The sequence below is a fragment of the Andrographis paniculata genome, unplaced genomic scaffold (assembly GCF_009805555.1).
Source record: "Andrographis paniculata isolate CXL003 unplaced genomic scaffold, ASM980555v1 Contig43END, whole genome shotgun sequence".
Lineage (NCBI taxonomy): Eukaryota > Viridiplantae > Streptophyta > Magnoliopsida > Lamiales > Acanthaceae > Andrographis > Andrographis paniculata.
In genome coordinates this window covers 2,046,337-2,067,605 of record NW_026137577.1, presented here as the reverse complement: position 1 = coordinate 2,067,605, position 21,269 = coordinate 2,046,337, and the positions used below count along the sequence as shown (strand labels likewise).

The 21,269-nt window shown below is 32.8% G+C and overlaps 2 protein-coding genes across 5 annotated transcripts; both read right to left on the bottom strand.

Annotated features, from left to right (window-relative positions):
• Positions 1–2,993: 2,993 nt before the first annotated feature.
• Positions 2,994–6,898, bottom strand: LOC127251295 (uncharacterized). Of its 2 annotated transcripts, none has more exons than XM_051274943.1 (3): positions 6,623–6,898; positions 4,345–4,741; positions 2,994–3,470 (listed from the first exon to the last, which is right to left on the bottom strand). In XM_051274943.1, the coding sequence occupies exons 1-3, from the start codon at positions 6,822–6,824 to the stop codon at positions 3,200–3,202; spliced, it is 870 nt and encodes a 289-aa protein (XP_051130900.1). In that variant the 5' UTR covers positions 6,825–6,898; the 3' UTR covers positions 2,994–3,199. The 2 variants fall into 2 exon arrangements, with proteins under 2 accessions (XP_051130900.1, XP_051130901.1); XM_051274944.1 differs by having other exon boundaries at positions 6,635–6,894.
• A 1,667-nt stretch (positions 6,899–8,565) lies between these two features.
• Positions 8,566–14,028, bottom strand: LOC127251316 (double-stranded RNA-binding protein 2-like). 3 transcript variants are annotated; one of them, XM_051274981.1, is made up of 5 exons: positions 13,860–14,028; positions 13,459–13,704; positions 11,163–11,382; positions 9,626–10,648; positions 8,566–8,866 (listed from the first exon to the last, which is right to left on the bottom strand). In XM_051274981.1, the coding sequence occupies exons 2-4, from the start codon at positions 13,702–13,704 to the stop codon at positions 9,672–9,674; spliced, it is 1,443 nt and encodes a 480-aa protein (XP_051130938.1). In that variant the 5' UTR covers positions 13,860–14,028; the 3' UTR covers positions 8,566–8,866; positions 9,626–9,671. The 3 variants fall into 3 exon arrangements, with proteins under 3 accessions (XP_051130938.1, XP_051130939.1, XP_051130937.1); XM_051274982.1 differs by lacking the exon at positions 8,566–8,866 and having other exon boundaries at positions 9,414–9,802; positions 9,887–10,648; XM_051274980.1 differs by lacking the exon at positions 8,566–8,866 and having other exon boundaries at positions 9,426–10,648.
• Between the last annotated feature and the right edge of the window lie 7,241 nt (positions 14,029–21,269).

Below are 21,269 nucleotides of genomic sequence, written 5' to 3'. Positions count from 1 at the left end.
TTTGCCAGAATCTCTTTTCGGGTGGGTTTTTATTTTAAATTTTATTTTAAATAATAAAATTTTGAATTAAAAGATTTGTTGATACAAATATATAAATATGCATAAATTTTATACTTTGAATAAAAAAATGAATTTTAATATAATATAATAAATAAATATTTAATTTAGTATTTTATTAAAATTGAAATAATAAAATCAAAATCAAAATTTTATTATAGCTTGTATTTAGGTTTAAAATTTTGTTTTTCCTATATTTTTTTTGGCACGGTTTTAAATATATATATTTTTTATTTTTTTTATAAAAATCACATTAAAGTAAAATTTCAAATCAAAATACTAAACAAACAAACTCTTAGTATCAATGAGAAATTTTACATTATTTTTTACTCTATTTTTAGCACATAATTTTATTTTTTTAAAAATAATTATAAATTTTATTTATATTTTATATTTTATAATTTATCATTTTTTTTCAATCTTAGTTAAATTAATTAATTATTTTAATTTTAATTTATAATTATTTATATATAATAATAATAATGGTTTTTACTACTACATTTGTTTAATTATTTATTAACTGCATCCTCTAAAATTATAGGATTTGTTTGTTTCCATTTTTATAGAAGAACAAATGTTTAAGTTGAGTTTGATTTGGTTCTTACCATGCAAGTTGCAACCATGACAATAAATTTATTAATTCTACTTATAAAACTATTTTCAAAACATTATTCAAAATTAAAATTAAATTTGAAAATAAATATTATAGTATGTCAAATGGAGGAGGAGGCATCCCCGTTGTGTTAAAATAAAATTAAAAATTAAAAAAATAAATTATCCATGTCAGATATAGTTTGCAAGATATTATGTTTGATTGGAGTTTAGTTATGTTTGATTGGAGTTTAATCAGTGTGCACTTTCGGTAGCGACTTGCGAGTTCTCGCGTCATAATAATAAAAAATAAATAAAAAGTTTATCGTCCTGTCCGTAAGAGAATAGGAACATGGGGACTAGTTGAAGTAATGAGCCCCCCCTCTTTCTGATTCTTTGACAAACGTATTTGGGCATAATCATAATGATGTCATGCTTGCTTTTGGTACTCCACTCCTACCTCCTCTACGTTTTTTACAGCCGATCTTTGTCTCAGTAGAGTCCAAATCAAGATCGAGAAAAAGAAATTTTCTAATCACTTACTCAACGGCTGGGGTTGAACTTGTGACCATTAGGTAATGGGTTCTGTTGTGAATTTATTCTCGGATCTTTTTGGATTTATCGAATAAAACCTCGTATACAAAAATACGACAATGAATTAACGAAAGCGAATTCAAATAAAATCAATACCGAATCGAAATGAAATTAACACCATTAAAGCAAAGGCATAAAACGATTTTTTGGAAATTTGAAATCGAATACAGACAAACACACTTAAAGAGAACAATTAAATTGGAAATCAAACAAATTTCCTGTTTTGCCATCTCTGAAATTTGGAGATTTCTGAAATATGGAACTCCCAAATTGTTGGGAATTTTGGTCGTTCTACGCCTAACTCGACAAGTCCCTCAATAAATGATTAGTTGGCCCACTCCGTAAATCGACCCACTAGATCAGTCCAAACTCTTTAACCCAAATTCATTTACTCAAATCCACCTTATCCTAAACACAATTAATTAGGTCGTTGATTTTGTTATAACCATGTGAGTTGGTTATGGTAAGTTAGTTTTTATAGATATAAATCGGTGGGTTTAGGGGTGAATTAAGAGATGTGAGATCGAGAGTAGAGAGGGAGAGAAACGGCGAGAAGATTCCGGTGAGGTTGGGGACCCTTTTCGATGGCCAATTCCAGTGGGTGTCGAGGCTTGGAATGACGAGCCGACCTCCAACCTTGAGGGGTGATTACCTCGGGCCACTTTGCACCATGGACTGAGCCGATATCCGCCGTCCCTTTGACGCCGGTGAAAGATTGAATGAAGGAAGGAGTCGATTGGAGGTTTTTCGTCACTATCGGAAGGAGTCCCGGAGAAGACTGGAGGAGCAGTCGCTGTTCGGAGGTGCCGGAGTGCCGCTAGTCGAATCTGTTTGGAAACCGCCGCCGCTGGACTGCCGGAGGAGTATCCCGACGCCGGAGAAGACTGCCGCGGAGTTTATCGATTTTGTCGATCGTCGGCTGAATTAGAGAATAAATATCTCGATTGCAATTTCAGAGGAACAGACACACTGAAGGGAAAGAATTGCTTTTAATTTCAATTGCATATATTCTGTTTGGTTGTGTTTCTTTCCTTAAAATCCAAAAATAATTTTGCCTTAATTCTTTTTCATTTCGATTTGGTTTTATATTAATTTGGGTTTATTCGATTTAATCGTTTCCGCTACTAATTGATTCGTATTGGTGTATACGAGGTTTGCTCGATAAATCCAAAAGAATTCGAGAATGATAAATCCAAAAGAATCTGAGAATAATTCAAAGATTACCTGCAGACTATTAGATTTGACTGAGTTTCTACTTTCCTCCTCAAAAATGTTATTGCACAAAAAATTAAAATCAAACTAGAAAACTTTGAGCCAAGAAATTATTTTGCTAAAAGAAATTCAAATCAGCCACCATCAAAACTCAAATTATTTTACCAAAATCTGACAAAAATTAACCCAAAATCTCCATTATATTTCTTACTCGAATTATCTAAGAATAATCAATTCTTATTTTTACTTCAATTCTTTTTTCCATTTCCCTGTAATTTCATTATTTGTAACAAACGGACCCTTATTGCTAGTTATAGTAATAGAACAATTGATTTACGACAAAAGAAATACAAATAGCAACAATAGAACAATAGATATAGGAATAAATATGGTATGAAGTAAAATCGACAAAAACACACAAATCACCTTTCATCGTATCATATAAAATTCACTCATTTCCTTTGTAAAATACAAAAAAAAATAATAAATTCACAATTCCTTTTACATTCACAGTAAAAAAACTCTTAAAATTATAAATATTAAACAAACACGTAAATCATTGGCAACTTTTCCAATAAATTGAGTATTGTATATAACACAAAGAGTATTTGTACAAATTTAACATCACCAGAGCAGCCATATACATTTTCAACACATCCCTTCATCTTTTACTTATCTATTACTAACATATTCAGAAGTTTTCAGTGTCTTTTTACATACCTGATTGAGCTGTGAACTCGAACAATTACAGTAGCTTCATCATGAAATCAAACTGCACATCCGGCGTAGTTTTTGGGTGCGGCCAATTCGCTCCTTCAGGGACCTTAACGCATTTGAAGCCCTGGTTTTTGTACAGTTTTGTCGCCCCAGGATTGCTGATGTCGCAGTGAAGGGCAATGGCTCGACAACCCCATGCTTTGGCCTGCGCCTCCGCTTTGACTATCAGCCTCTTTGCTATTCCCTTTCTACGGTATCTTTCTCGGACGGCAACATTTGATATGTAGGCGATTTCTGTCCTGTGAACATATGACAACAAGAGGATCGAATTCAAATTCATAGCAATAGTTCCAAATGTGATTTAAAAATGCAATGGAGGGGTGGTTTTAAGTTCGGCAATTTAAGAAGTTGTACATGCGAGTGGTAAGAGATATACTCCCTTTGTCCAGTATGAATGTTTTTATTTACTTTTTGAACGTAATTTTAAAATATTACTATTGTATACAATTTACCTCTGAATATTTTGTAATGTAGTTAAATAATATTGATGGCATTATTGTAAAAATAGGAAAGATGTATGGGTTTTTTCAATATTGGTAAGGACCACAATTACTAAAAAATGAAAACAGGTAGATTAATTTCAAAAATGTCAAAATAGCAAAATGAATACATTCATTCGGAGCAGAGGGAGTATTTTTGTTTACTATGATAATTTTATAACTTTTTGCCCTAATTATCTACACTTCTACAGTAAAGTTTTTTATAATATCACATAAATATATACTCTCTCTCACAAAATATCACAATAGATAATGACCTTTTTACTATTCTCTTTATTTTCAAAAACTCAAATATTAAGCAGTAAATCTTACATCAAACTAAAGCTAGTTGGAAGTAAATTTATTGCTTAATTGAGCATCAAAAGTTCGTCCAAAATATGATCACAAGTATATAATAATTCACAATAGTTCTTTGTCTCTTACGTAAATACAAGTTTTTAAATAACTAACAAGCTAATCAAGAAACATCACAAAATACTTAACGGACACGTAACAGAAGTTATATGAATTCACTATATGCAACACATTCATGGCTTGCAATGAAAGTCATTCAGCTAATTCAATATTCTCAAAGTCATATAAAATATTTACAGTTAAAAATATTTTGGATTACCTCCTTTGTCGTAGAGGCCCTTTTCGTGGAATAAAATCGGCTACATTGTCCACTGTCAAAATCCCAGCAACATATCCTTTATTGAGACTGAATCTCCCATCAAGACCTCCGATCTTTAAGTCATCACTCCCCAAGAAGAAGGCATCTTGGCCTGAATTTTCAGTTACTGCAACCAGGCAAGTTCTTTTGCAACCCTTTGGTATCGAGAATCCAAAGAGCATCCCAATAAGCCTGTCGATTCTCAACACAAAATCTAGAGGAAAAGAATATCCAGGAAAGAAAGAACTGCAGTGTGTCTCCGCGACTTCCCAACAGTCCTCGATTCTCGCCTCGCGGACAACAATTTCGGGAGATGTTGCCGGGAAAAATTCAGCCACTTGACTCGCTTTGCAAAGGCCTGTAAGAGAGATTTTCCATTTCAAATGGTTTACAATATCAGACTAATAATAACAGAGCACCAGCTCTTCGATACTTCACAAGAAGGAGGTCACTTCAAGAAGAGGAAAATGGGAAAATTCTACAAGTATCTAATCGGAAAGTACAGTGACATATTCGGTTATATAATTATATTTATTTAAGTGAATTGACCATACAAACTAAAAAGCATAGAGATACTTTTAGTATTTGGATGTACTTCAAAACATTTAATTCCTCAACATGATTATAAAAAATGAGCCTTTTCTTATATAATTAATTTTAAAAATTGAAAAAAAAAATTTTTAACTACTCTTCACCCAAGTTCAAATTAATTCATTATATCATGCATCCTTCATCTCCAAGTTAACATTAAAATCATATCAAATCACATAATTCAATCATTCTACAATTTTATAAATCAAATCAAAGATATATATATATTCACCATTCATTACTAGCAATACCAACAAAGCAGACGCTATTTCACATACTCAAAACACTAAAAAAATAATAATAATGCAAACATATTACTCACAAATTATGCCACTTCGCCCGATAGAAAAGAATTAGACAATTCATCATGACCCTGACATCAGAGGATTTCGGTCAATAGACTATACTAAACACATACGATGCAGATTTAGCTCCAAAATACACATTCAATTTAGGTGTGAGGATGTATTTTTTCAAGCAATCCAGCATGTAACAGTGTTGATTCAGTCCTATCTCACATTGCGCTCGACCCTTGCCCTGAATAGCATTCATGGATTGGGCATTTCCAAATGAACCAAAATCCAACAGTTATTAATGTTGATTTGGTCCTATCTGACATCGCGCTCGTCTTGTTTCAACCCTTGTCCTGAATAGCATTCATAGATTGGGCATTTCAAAACAAACCAAAATCCAACAGATATTAATGTTGATTCGGTCCTATCTCACATCGTGCTCGTCTTGTTTCAACCCTTGCCCTGAATGAATGTCAGTCATGGATTGGGCATTCCACAATATAGTAAAAGTAAAGAAACCAAGAAAGTGATGACGTCAAAGCCTCTTCTTTCCTTATCCCTCATGCACTAGTGCAACTTTCTAATAATCGTTCGTGTTTAAACTCACTTTCACCCTTTTCAAGGGTATGTTTGTTTTCCTATACATACTGTTATTACATCAAATACATATTTCAAATAACAAAACATCACATCAAATACTTAAAAGGTGTGTTTCTTTGCCGTTTCTTCTCAATTGTTTACTATTGAGACTTCCGTTTTTGGAAAACAGGAAAATACATATTTTTCCATCACAAAACATCATATTTAATATTATTTAAATACAAAACACAAACCAAATCTTCACAATACAAACCCTTTTCACTATTCGCCAAAAGTTATAAAACGTCGAAACTTCCAAACATCACATGTAAATGGAGCCTAAGTAAAATATTTTTCCACCTAAAAAAACATCACATCTACCTATTTCCCATTGACAATATAACAACCAAATCATACTTTCGATCCAAAATATATCAATTCTCAAATTGGAATAAAAACACCGGAAAACATCCAAAAACACAAACAACCACACCAAATATCTGGATAATTCGATTAACAACTTTAAAAGGGCTGCATCATATTGTCATCTTCTCCGCAGCAAAAACCAAGTATAATGCGTGTGTACGTATAAACTATAAATCATATTGCATAATCTTCACATTACATTAATATTTAGTTAAGCAAACCTTCTGTATCGAAATCTGATGTATTTATATGCTCAATAGCTAACTATGGAACCAGAGTCTTAGCAGCAAATTTGTAACCAATCCACACAGTATTCGAAGTCTTGTATCGATTTCAGGAAAAAGGTTGACCTGGAAGCAAACCTGATAAGTAGGAAGACGATGCCGAAGAGAGGAGAGACGTGGGGATTTCGAATTGAGAAACCCTAGAAATTGTGGGAAATAATTGATGCTTGTAATTGTTGGGTTTGAGAGAGAGACAGGGGTTGAGGCTGCTGCTGCCGCCGCCGCTGACTACGGTCGCCATTGATGATGCTCCTGTCAGAGAAACCATCTCCCCAGTGTCCCACCCCCACTCTATCCGCGCTCTCTCTCTCTCTCTCTCTCTAGATATATAATCTATATATATGTATATATATCTCTATTCTCTACAAGGGGATGTGGAGGAAGTACACAGGATTTTATATTTGTGATGTTTAGTAAACCGGACAGGCCGGTCGGATAATCGTCGACCGGTTATTGAATATGGGAGAAAGTGATGCAGAGCTGTAAAAACGGTGGCAGGACTGCCAATTCAAATTGCGAAGCCGGCCGGCCGGCCAGGTCGGGTCGAATTAAGTCGGTTAGGATTAAACCGAAACTGGGTTTAATAGTACGTTTTAGAAATGTTTCTACGAAAGTTGGACAATATAATTATTCAGCACATACGCTGAAGTCTTAAAAATTGAGTAATATTTTATTTTATATAATTAAATTATATTATTAATATAATTATAGTCATTAATTTTGTGAGATTTAGCACAGGTGTTAATATTTTCATTCAGTACTTGATTTTCCTCGAAAATCGAACTTAATAGCCTCTGCAGATCTGGCTCGACCGGCTCGACGGAAAAGTCACGAATCATGTATGGTAAGTGACTCATGACCTCACTGTCACAAATCCAACTCCTATACCACCAGGTCATCCGTTACGGGATAATAGTATTTTATTAGTTAGTGAAAGTGTGTAAAAAATTTTGATATTTTTTGTCATTTAATTTTACTTATAAAATAATTTGTATGGGTAATAGTATGTTTGTAATTTAGGTAAAAATTAAGGATATTTTAGTATTAGTATATAATTATTAAAATAAGAAAGATAATTTGAAATGAGACATACCAACTTTGAATCGGGATAAAAAGAATATTAAAATAACAATTGATGAGATGTTTTATAGTTTTTTTTTTTATTTTTAAACACGGTAAAATTTTTAAAATCTTATAAAAAAACCAAAAAACACAAGATTAAAGTGTATATTGTGACAACTTAAACAATTCTAAAAAAAAAAAAAAGAAACCAACGCAATTGCCTCGTGATAAAGTCGAGACACTTCTCAAAATCATTTATCCATCTATCTTTTCTCTGTCTCATAGGTTTTCATTTTTTTGCACAAATATATCATTTTCAGATCGAAATAATCTCTCCATCAAAGAACCTAGTATCTCGACCGCAAGGCCACCATTGGAACTTCAATGACCACTCGACAAGCTGTTGTGATTTTAATTGATTGTAGGATTTGAAAATTTATCAATCGGTTTTGAATTGTTGATTCTCCAACTACGATCTAAAATGCCATTCATACCGGCTTTTCATAACGTCAATTTTTCGAACTTGTATAGATGACTAACGAATTTGAAAGAAATGAATTCACAAAATCTAGTTTTTATTTTATTTTATTTTATTTTTCGTACAAAATGTAAAACTTAATCTTGAAAGTCAATGTAATTAAATTTTAACAAATAAAATCAATTGTAGTCCCTCGACAAATCATATAAATAATATGACACCAGACTTTTTTTTAGCGAATACAGCTGTATTAGCTCCAAGCAATATATAATGTGAGCTTTGATTTTTATATTTCATAATGTGAAATCTAGCCCTGGCCGTAATGGATACTAGGCGCTGTGCGTATTGACCCCCTCCGTTAAAGCATATGCAATGATACACTCGTTAAAAATACCTCATAGATGATATGTTAAGGCCATTATTGAAAATAGAACCATCTTAACATATAAATTTGACATAGCGTAGATAATCAAACTATACTAGTCAAAACATTCGTCAATCGATCGTATTGCATATGAATCCAAGCGTTGTCAAGATTCAACACTTCTAAACTAATGGAGACTCGAATAATATGACTAGAAAATCCGGTCAATTTTTTGATACGATTTCGTATACTCGGACCAGATGGAAGTGCAAGTTCATCATTACTTTTCACGACCTCATCAAATCCCTTCCCATTGTGTAATTACTTTTTTTATCATTCCATAAACGCTTGATTTTGTATCCTTCCATAAATGTCTCTAATCCGAATGACCGTCCCATTGTCATCCCTAAAGAAACATTAGATATGAATATACGTTCCAAAAAGTATATACAATACCAATATGTTACAATTGTACATCACCAAAACCAACCCTAAAATTTTCCCATAACCACTCAACAATCTCATCCATGCCATTCCATCGCCACCTTGTGTATCTACGCACTCAATATTGAAATACAACAATATCATACCACACAAACCAAACCAAGATAAAGTTCGAATGGACCTGACCCGAGAAAACAATCGAGACATCCATGCGACAAGACGTGAAAATACACGACACAACAACAAACCACCTATACACAATCTCAATTGCCCCAATCAGATCATGTTACATCAATGACATAACACGGTTATTCTCCATTGTCATGTATATATATATATATATATACACACACACGGCATAATAGCATAAAATCCACTCATGATTTATGAAAATTGTGCGAAAAAATTCTGATTTTAAAAGAACGGAGGTTTCACGCAATTTTCATAAATCACAAATAGATTTATATTATTTTGCATATATATATATATACTCTATATGCACACACAATCGCCATAACCACAGAACATGTATTTCAAAAGCACATAAAAAAGCATAAGATAAAACCCAATAAAAAAAAACTCGCACCGGGAAATATTGAGAAGTTTTAACCCATCAAGATAGTCGAAAATCATCCCAAAGACAATAGCAGAACTAATTAAAAAAAAAAACAAGAATCGGAGAAAACAAAAACCTACTTATGTCATATCGAAAGAAGCTTACTGCGCATCGTTTTCTCACGACTTTTCAATTCCCTCTGACTATATCCTCACTTCTTTCGGATCTTCAGCTCCTGCAGCTTGTCCTGCACAGCATTTATAGTCGAAAATACCTCGCCAAAACCCGGCTTTGAATTGGCAGGTGTAATGCTAACATTGGAAACCCGAGACTCGACCGGAGCTGTGAAGATCTCACATGGAGGTAAGGTGAGTTTAACTTTTGGTATGTCCGAATACGGCATCATAGGGACATGTGATAACTTACAGTTACGAGGCTCCTCGACTTGAAACACTGGAAGCCTGGAGACACGGGAATCTTCTATTCTACCTGAAAGAGTTCGAAATATCGGTGGCTGCTCGGCTCTCGCCATTGTAGATCGAAAAAGGTGAGTATCATCCCGGATAGATGGTGGTTGTAGGAGGGGTAGCTTCTCGAACGGGAGATGTCCGCCAGGATATGCAGGAACAGCTTGTTTTACAGAGACAGGTGGCGCAATACCCAATGCCAGAGGTCTCAGGGATAACGACGGTTGGGGAGACGGAAGCGCCGGCGGCGGAGAGAATACAGGAACTGTGTTGCGGATCGTCACTGGCGGGGCGATTCTCTGGTGAGCATTGCAGTGCCGGAATGGAATGTAGGGTGCTGCTTCTGCGGCAGGGAATTTCTGCACCGGTCGGTGTCTAAGGCTTTCAATCACCATTGAAAGGCTCTCGTTTGAAACTGTAGTTTCCGGCTGGCTTTGATTTGTTTGAACATACTTTTGGAATGTTGAGGTGGTGCTCGATGGTGGAGTCGGTCTGGTTTGTTGGCCTGTCTTCGGGCAGATCAATGGGAGAAGTTTCGAGGTTGCGGGCGGGGACGGAAATGTGCTCGCCGGCTTTGGACTTACTGTCGGGAATTTGATTGGAAAGGGCACCTTCGCCATTCTTGCTTTTACCAGATACTGCTGCAGCGCACGAGCTACTGTGACGTGCTCCTGCTCGTCCTTGTGGGTCTTTTCATGGGATGTTTCGGATTTCTGCAGTACTGCGAAAGAAGTAGAGCAAAAGTAAGAATGTTTGGTAAGGTAGCAAATGAAACACACCAAAGCATTTAAAACATTTTAATTAGATCTTTTCACGATTTGCATTTGATTTTAATCAGGCCTATGGTTGCATTACTATGTTCAATAAAAGCATTAAGGCGTATACTTTAGATTCAATCATAATGGATTAGATTTATGGGTGATCAAAATGTGTAGTCTAAGCATTGTAGCGAAAACTAAGATGCAACAAACATTGTACATTGAAAAACTATAAAATTGTAGCAATTTCAAGGTACTAAACACTTCGAGAATCAAGAATAGAAATTTCAAAATATCAAATTTTGGAGTTGCTATTTATTGTAAACATTTTCTTCCAAGCATAACGACGTGCAGCTACGCCAATTCATCAGTAAAGCCTTACACATTATAGAACACGATTGAACAAACAAATACGGCATCAAGGGCATATATACATACACATATGCATGTATAGAGATTCGTATATATGGTACTTACATGATTTGAGAGAGAACCAAGCTGTCATGGCAGCATTCTTTTCTGCTTGCTTCTTGTTCTTAGCTTGATCGCCAGTAAAAATAACCCCTGCCAATTCTACAGTACAGGTGAAAACCGGAAAGTGTCCAAGACCACTTCTGAAAGTTGAATATTTCGGCAAACATGATCCAACTCTTTGAGAAACCTCCTGCAGTAGATTCTTATATACTCCAGTCTCGTCCTGCATTGTCAAGTAAAGTAAATATCAACAGAGCAGTCAAATTGAAAATAGAAACCCTTGATGCAAGGGTAAAAGTTGATCAGAAAACGTTGGCTGTGTCCGATTTGCTAAAGTAGAGGTTAGAATTCATATTCAAGGTTCTAGGACCTACCATTTAGCATGTTAAACTATTACACAATTCTATGCAGTTTTGATTGTTATAAAGTGGGCTAATTTAACACAATTTAACCCTCGAAATGGGAACTCAATTTTAATACTCAATGTTCTCTTCAATAAATGAGAAAGCTCCAAATGATAAACAAGCATTACATCTTACTATAATTCCAGAGTTCACACTTAATGAAGTGTAACACGCAACCGAGCACCATAAAACCTTTGCAAATCTAACTAAAAATCACTCTGTGTCGGAAATATAACGAGGAAAAGGAAAGCAAGGTTATGCATTTTCATCCCACTTTATCTTTTAATGAGATGAAAATTAGAAAAATGTGAAAACAAGCTCATTTTATCATTTTGATATCCCACTTAAGATCACATTTGGTCCTAATCAAGCTCTATGTATCTCGAACAAATTAGAAAAATGTGAAAACAAGCTGGATGGGTTAATCAAATTAATCATTATCTTCCAATGTATCCATACTTATGACCTTCCAAAGCTCAAGTTTTATCCTAACTATAATTGCAATTTATGACTTTCCAAAGCTCGTGTTCGGTCCTTTCAGAAATCATAACAATTCAAAGCTGGACGCTGGACCTATCTGTGAGCATAACAGGCCCTTTGCGGCATAAGGCCCACTTCAAAAATAAATAGGCAAAGGAAAGCAAATTTTCATTCAAATGAGCAAATGCTAGATGTCACATTTAATCATACTAAATCTTTACTCATCTAGAACAATCTCACAGACAAAAATGAAGAAACCGAATTAATTAAAATATTTCTTCTATGACTCAAGCTTTATGCTAGCTGTAATTAGGACCGTTCAGGCGTTCAACGCTACTCATCTAGAACAATATCACAGACATGAAAATGAAGAGACCGAATTAATTAAATTATTCCTTCTATGACACAAGTTTTATCCTATCTTTAATCATGACCGTTCAACGCTCGAGTCTTATACTATCTTTAATCATGACCGTTCAACGATTGGCCATGCCATATATGTAATTACGACGTTCAAAGCTTGTGGTTGGTCCTATCTGTAATTACAACGGATCCTTTTCAGCATAGGGCCCACTGCTTAAAACAGTGGGTAAAACAACCAAAATTTTCATCCAAATAAACAAACCGTAGGATGTAAATGATGAAAACAGCGTGCCTAAAACCGCCCAACCAAAAAATACCGCCAACAGATTTTGAAATTCCTATTCTGCAGATAGCTTCATTTCTTTTCAAATTAAATGTTGGTGAATCAGATTCTAGCTGGCAATAGTAACATATATGCCTGGCAAACAACACGCGACTTACTAAAATGAAAATACCACTGTTAAAACAAGGAATTCGTGATTCTGCAAAATCCATCTTCAGAGCACACAGAAAAATTAAAAAATTTTACGCATGTATTACAAACAAGATTGGTTATGCAAAAAGGTACAATCATAAATCAAATGTCGTATATCCAACATAACGAATAAACTCAAAAGATATGACGTCAAGCTGCGATGAAATGGCAGAGACAAATGCCAATTTATATGAGCAATCCCTAGACGACAAGAAACACAATACTTGCAGCATTTCGCCAATAACGCCAAAATCGACCTCAGATTCATCTAAAAAGCATAGAAAAGAATTAGAACATTTCGATCTTGTACTGATTGTTCCACTTTTCTTTTAATCCCATTAACATACAAAACACTAAAACCAAAATGGCCAATTTGCTCCACTACTCATCATAAAAACAGAAAGACGAACGCACTAAATGTCCGCCATTATCTCCTCTTTTCCTTTTCATCTAAGCAGGAGTAAACTTTACACAATCGACCACAATCACACAACAGCAAACGAACAACCATCAAACAAAGAGGAATGCGAAGAACAAATTCGAAACCAAACAAATCAAAACTTTAAAAAAGAATTACCAGAATTCTAGCAGCGAGTGAGTTGGAAGGACCACGGCCAGAGAGAGCATTGAGCGCCACTTCGGCGGCGGAATGCTCCGCCTGGCGGAGAGTGGTGCAGTAGCTAGGGCACTCAAACGTCTCCCCGTTGAAATTGACAGCCGCCTTGAACCGCGGCGCGTGATCGGGACCTTCCCTGATGCACGTATACGACGGCAGATTGAAGCAGCTTCGCTGCGCTAGCTCTTGTAACTGATTCTTATACATCTGCTTCACACCAACAAACAAAATCGACGCCAAATCCAAATGAAGATTATATAATCAAACAGAAGCCATAAAAACAACAACAACAACAGCGACAGCGACAACAACAAAAACGAAGCAGCAAAGTAAACTGAAACACAACACCACTGAATTCTCACCGTCTTCAACAGCCTACAAAGGAGAATGCATCAAATCACAGGACCACGCTTGCTCTGGTATTTCTCTCAAGGGTTTTTTATGCTCACATTACTCCGCTTGAGTTTTTCGGTGGGAGAGAGAAGAGAGAAGAGAGAAGAGAGAGAGAGGGGGGTGGGGGGGGGCATGAGCAGTTTTGCTGTGCAGTAATAGTTTTCGCCTTAAAAACAACGTAAGAGAGAGAAAGAGAGAGAGAATCTTTTATAGCACATAATCATTTCTACTCCTAAAAATTAAAATAAATATGCAGAAGATTGAATTGCGAACGGTCCGGCGGACCCGGACCCGGATCCGGGTCCTGTTACGGGTTTGGATAGTTCTTTTATGGTGTGTTTGTTTAGAAGATTTTCTCAAATTTTTATTATTCTATTAATTTTTTTCTCCCAAAAATATTAAATTATATATCTATTTTTTTATTTTTTATATTATACTAATAATAAATATTACTATAAAACATATCATATCAACAATTATTTATATCATATCATATAATAATTTCAATTTAAAGTCCAAAGGTAGGAGTCAAGCCTAGTTCCATTAAAATTTTTAATTAAAATAGATGTATAATATGATATAAATATAAGTTGATGTAATATTTTGAATATAAAATTAATTTTTAATTGTATAATATAATAAATAAAAAAACAGACATTTAATGGTATGTTTCTTTTGCACCAAATTTCAAATTTTTACTATATGGACTCTACCGTTTCACGAAAAAATACATATTTTTTTCTTACAAAATATCACATCATACATTATTTTAATATCAAACTTAAACCAAAATTTTCCCAAACTCATCTAAAGAATCTAAAGAACCATAATATTTTAAAAAATAATAATAATAAAAAATTAATGAATAATAAAAATCCTAAAAAATCTGCCAAACAAACAAAGATTTGGTTTTGATTTCAAATGTAGCATAAAAATAATTCACTTGGGTGTCATGAATGATGATGATAAGAAATAATATAATAAATGCACTGGCAATTATAGTAAATATTTATTAGACAATGATATTAGTTAGATTGTTGAAAATTTAATTTTACAAATTAGTAATAAATTAATTTTAGTGTATTGACTAAAAAATATATATGATTTTTAATAAAAATATAAATTTTCTTGTTCCACATTAATATATTTGTTTTCTTTTATTTTTATTTGTCTCAAATTACTATATTAATTTTTTAAAATAGTTGTCACCTACATAATTTTATAAGAAAATCTTTATAATTTATAATATATTATAAAAATATAATTACCTTTATATAACTAAATCATAAAACATAAAGAAGTAAGAATATATAAAACTATTCAATTTAAAGTTTTTAAATAATTGACCAATTTTTAGATTATTTGTGGTCTAATTATATGAAAAATTTATTTTATAATGTGTTTGTTGTTGTTGAAAAATAAATTGATATTATATTTTCAATTTTTTTCATTCAAAATTTTTCAAAGTGGTATCCATTTGTAATAGATTTGAAATTTTCTATTTTTTTTATAAATTAACTTATGGTAATTACATATAAATACAAATATTTTTATTTATTTATTATTATTATATAAAATTGTTTATCTATAAAGTAGCATACATATTAGATATGCTTATTGAAGTATAAATTTTTTTAATATTTAAAATTTATTTCTAATTAAAATATATATTACATTATAACTTAATTCATAATTAAACAATATTTTATTATTCAACAACTGCTTTTACATTTAGATCTTTCAACTTTCAAACATAATTTTTTATTTTTTTTTCACATTCATCTTTTATAAGATAAAATAGTATATTTTTATTAATAAATATGCGAAATAAAAATATTAATTTCAACTTAAAATCACAATCAAACAAACACAAAAATTTTGAAAATATAATATTGTAAATTATAATTTTAGCCATTGTTTGTCATCGAATTTAATAGTTTGATATGGTCAAGATTTGAAAGAAGTTAGATGGTGTGTTCACTTTATATTTATATATATATATATTATATTAAATACGAAAAATTGTATTCAAAATATAAAAAATAATATTTTGTATTCTGTATTAAGTTTTTGAATAGATATTATATAAGTATGTGTATATATTGTATTTTTTTTTTATATAATATTAATCAAAAAAATTTGTTTCATGAACACACCCAGAGGTTTCAACCATAGTGCTTATCCGTTTCGGAAATAAGTAAAAATAGTGTGTGTTAATATTAGTGTTATTGTTAGATGATTATTTCAAACGATGTTTTATTCATTGATCGAGTCATTCATTCATTCGATACTTTCATTGATACATGTCTTTATCTAAATCTCCACAATCACCCATCCTTCGACATCTCAACAATGCTAAGTAAGTATAAGAATATATAACCCAATCTATTTTTAGATTACACAATTCTCTATAAATATTATATAAATATAATACTCCTTCCGTCCTAGATAAGATGAGCGTGTTACTGTAAATACGAAAAATTTAGGTAAAGTATAATTAGTAAGTAATTAAGAAGTATATTAGTAAAAATAACTATTATTTAATAAAAATAATTATATATTAAAATTAAGATAACTAAATAGTTTAAGTAAGATTAAAAAATTTTAAATTTTAAAATATACTTAAAGTGTATAATCAATTTTTCAAAAAATGAAATGACAAATTATGTGGGACGGACGAAATAAGAAAATAAGGACAAATTATGTGAGACGGATGGAGTATATACATATTAATATAATATATTATATATTATTTTTTACATAACCGACATGATTTCATACATAACATAAAAAACATATTCATAAAAAAACACAACGTGAACACACCCCATGGTTTGCGAGTAATTCTCCAATGTCCTGTCTAAGTACACCAGTCGCCTCCCCAGATTATGCACTTTACAAATAAAAAATCCATATTTTTCTCTATTTGTATTTTAGTATTGGGTTGCTATTACATAGATATTACTTGCCACAGAGATCAAATATTCCTACTTAGATCAACAAAAAAAAATTCATACTTTTATATATAATAATATGTAATTGTATATACACATATAATCTTGTGAAAAAAATTTTATGTGCAAAATTAAATCAACATATTTGATAAAAAATAAAAATAAAAATTATTGATATATATAAAATCGATGGAATCTCAAATATGACACTAAATAAAATAAAGGGATCCAACGTTATCAAAAAATTTCTTATGAGTTTAGAAATATTACATTATAAAAAAAACAACCTTTTGGTTAAAAATTATAAATGCTACAACTTGAAACCTTCTCCTCTGTTGGGGTTGCATAACTGAGTTCAACATATCGAGAAATGTGATGCCTTAATATCATAAAATTTTATGATAATTTATTTGAGTTATCTTTTGATTTTTTTCCTATATAATCTCACAATTTTCAATCAAAAGTACACAAGGAAATCCAAGTACACAAATTTTCATCTTACTTGAGAGTCAATTACCAAATCAATAAGAAATGACTCATATTTAGGGTATAAAGAAAGAAAAGTTAGGAGAGACAACCACCAATATAATTATACCTTAAGTTGTTATATTTTCTAAAAAATATTAGTGATAAAAAAGATAATTAATTTAGATGAAAAAGAATATTAATAGTATGTTCATCTTCACGTCTCATTTGTAACATTCTATTGCATCTTTGATGGCATTCTTATATTCTCTTTCTTTCATTTTCATTCCATTTTTTTCATCTCTAGTATTTTCATATTTTGTTTATTTTGTAATAAAATGTAAGATTGTCTTTACCTCGTGAACTAGCCGGCTTGCCATATTTTGTATATATGTAATTAATTAAATATCATATTTCTTGATCTCATAAGCATCCATGGTTGACACATATATAAGATAACTGCTTTGTAAAGTATCTTTGTGACGCATTTGATTTAAAAACAAATATTAGTCACCTAATAGCATTTAGTTAGATGAATTCGAGAGACAATCACATTGCTAGATAGACCCATGACTTATCGCAAAAGTGACTCCTTAGGCTCAATTTGGCTTAAAATATATAGCATAAAGTTAGGTAATGAACTAATTGTTCGATTTATCAATCTCGAGTATCGATGAAAAAGACTCGCAGGGCAGTGAACTAGGTGATTCTAAAAATAGAACATCATCTTAATAATGAAAAATTGGTTTATCTTTCTACTCCTATAGGCAAATTCGAGGAATAGCGAAGTACATTAGCAATACAGAATTTTATGTAATCACCTTCATGTAGTATTCTCACGTACGAATTTTATGATGTTGAGAAAGAGTGATAGTCTTGGCATCATTCACAATAGCATGCCATTACTTTATTCATTAATTGATTTTTGCATTAAATTTTTATTTTAGCAAACATTAATTACGTTTTCATTTACAGTAACTAATTGCACAATTTTTTACTTAAAGCATTGTATATTAGCAATATTTTTAGAGCTCGACCTGAATACTTACCGGTTAAAGAATTTTTATTTTTTTTTAAAATTTGGTGATGTTTCTAAAGTTACTACATGCACCCACATAGCACTTATTTTCCATATTATATCTATATTATTTTAATAAAAAAATCTTCAAATAAATTTTATGTTTATTTTTACTTCATCAAATTGTTGGCGCCGCCGCGGGAATAAGCTAAATATTGTCCTCTCAATCTCATTATGCCCATTTGCAAGAGGAATGATCACGTTCTACGTATTATCTTATTCTTCGGTTCTTCACATCTTGTGGTTTAAGGAATTGAATTTTTCTTTGTATTTGAGATCTAGAAATGGAAGATAAAGTCGCGTTTTGGAATTACAGTCTGAGGTTGCGTCTCGAAGGTTTTTTTAAAATTAATAAATAATAACATAAAAACATATAACAAGATTCATCTATACAAATGAATAGAAGAATACGTTGTAAACAAGTCTAGAACTTGAAATCTTACTCAACTAATATAATATCATCAACAAGTACTCAAAAGGCAAAAATCAAGCCGAGCAGACCACCACAACATGGTGGTCCATAGGGGAAAACTCTCATATCTGAAGGTGCAATAAAATGTGGAGCTCCAAGGGGCAAATGAGAAGTATATACCCCATTGGAGAAGGAGGCGGTCCATAGGGCAAGTGAGGAAAAACATCTCTGCGACCTTGATCACGCCTGGCTCCACCATGATTATTGTAGTATTCCCCATCTCCTCGAGGACGAGGGCCATAACCACCACTCCGTCTGGAATTATTCCTCTAAACATGTTTATTTTCAATGTGTGGAGAACCAGAACCACCGATTCCTCCAACAGGTCTTGTGCCCCTCACTGAAGCATCCAATACAGTAGGAGCCATGCTGTGTGTATATGGAAATGTCATCCGAAGAGCCATCTGGTTTAAAGTTTTCGGCGGTGGAACAATTCCCGCAGAGGTACCTCCTCCATTTCAGTTCCTTGACCTCGGTCTCGCAGGCATTGGATTATTTACAGCAAAACTAGCAGTACCACTAGAAAAATCATTCATTGACCACTACGGAGATTGCGATAATATAGAAGCCTGAGATGAAGAGACAAATCCATCATAAAACCACCTGAAATTATCTGACAATGATCTAATAACAGGTCGGGTTGTCTCCAAAAGTGCAGGCCAGGAGACTGCCCCACCCATTACAAAAGTGGGATCAACGCCACCTTTCAATGGCCTGTTGCAAGCAGGCCTCCTCTGCCAACCAGCATTGCCGTCATCATTAAGATCATGGCTTTGCGGAATGCCTTTCGAGCCCGAACTCTCAACCAGCATGGTATCCGAACCAGACGCCTGGTCCAGCTGCGCCGAAGACGAAGAACCCCCAGGCGCTACCAAAGTAGCCGCGGCCAACGGAGACAAGTTCTGCTCAAAATCTCCACGGACGAAAGACGCCCACTACGAGGTGAGGCTCCGCTGCTGCGACACTGGACTACTACTCTCATCCCTATTCGACGCGACATCGGCAGACGGCGGCTGATTATAAGACATCATTCACGTCCAATACCCCAAAAATCTACACCCGAGCATGGAAGAAAACAACAATCTATTCAGTCAAAAAAGATACCGAATTCCTTGGTTCCTTGAATAACATAAACAAAATGCGTTTGCACAAACACAATCATGAGATAGATTGGTTTTGGAGTGGGGGCTGAGTGGAGTGGATTGCGGAATGGCGATCAACGATGGAATTAGGGCTTGGGCCATCAACATCGATCATAAACTGAGACTCAAAGAGATTTGCGTCTCGAGGGTTTTCTTATGTGTTGTGCGATTCACTTGTTGTCTCAAATTGATTTGAAAAATGATCCTTGCATTCTATCTTAATTTGATTCTTCCGATCTTAGGTCGTGTTTGAGTGCCTTTTTGGTGTAAGGAATTGTTATATCTCAATTTTATTTGATGCATTCCTCCTTCAGAGTCGATTTCATCTTTTCGGAGTTATCATGCACTTAATTCATTAGCTTTTGATTGAAATACATCACGTTCAAAATGCGTACTTTCTTGTTTGTGTGGCATTTTGTTACCTTCGTTGAGTTTTCGTGTTTCATCTTGGTGTTTTGCCCCAAGAGATTGACTTATGACTATTCTATTTTTGTGTTTGTCTAGCGATTGCGTTCTTGTGTGAGAGATTTTGTATCCATAACATTTTCAGACTACATCTTGAGATGATGTTTATTAATTTGTAGATTTTTTTTTTCAAAATCGAATTCCAATAAATAAGTGATAACACCATTTTGTACCATAATTTTCATATATATTTATGTAAATATTTATCCATTTGTGTAAATTAAAAATTTGATTTTCTTTTTCTCATAATTGAATTCTAGTAAATAAGAAACAAATTAGTTAAATGGTAAAATATTATTATTTAAGTCATGTCACTTTGCAACATGTTGAATCGAATAATGCCATATCTTTTCTTAAATTGGATTTTATTGGATTGAGTTGAATAGAAAGTAGGGCGTAAACTTGAAATCTATTAATTGGCCAGAGATATAGCTCATGGGTCATATAAAAAAATTCAAAAAAAATAAAACAAAAATATATCTATATCAAATCGATATATTTTTTTTATACTTGAAATTTCTTATAATATTTTATTACCTTAATTAAGAAAATTTTTAGAATCATAATTATAATTACCATACTTAATTATTTTTTATATTGGATTCTTAATTGTAGTTGTTTCCTTATTTATGTTGTTTCATTTTCTTAAAATCATAATTATGAAGTTTCCCTTTATGATTAAGTGAAAAAACATATATTGCTCGTTAACCTTCAAGACGGTTTTTCTTTTCAAAAATTGAAGTTTTAAATCCCTCTCTATTCTTCTATATTGATGATTTTATTATGGTCATGTTTTTCGATAT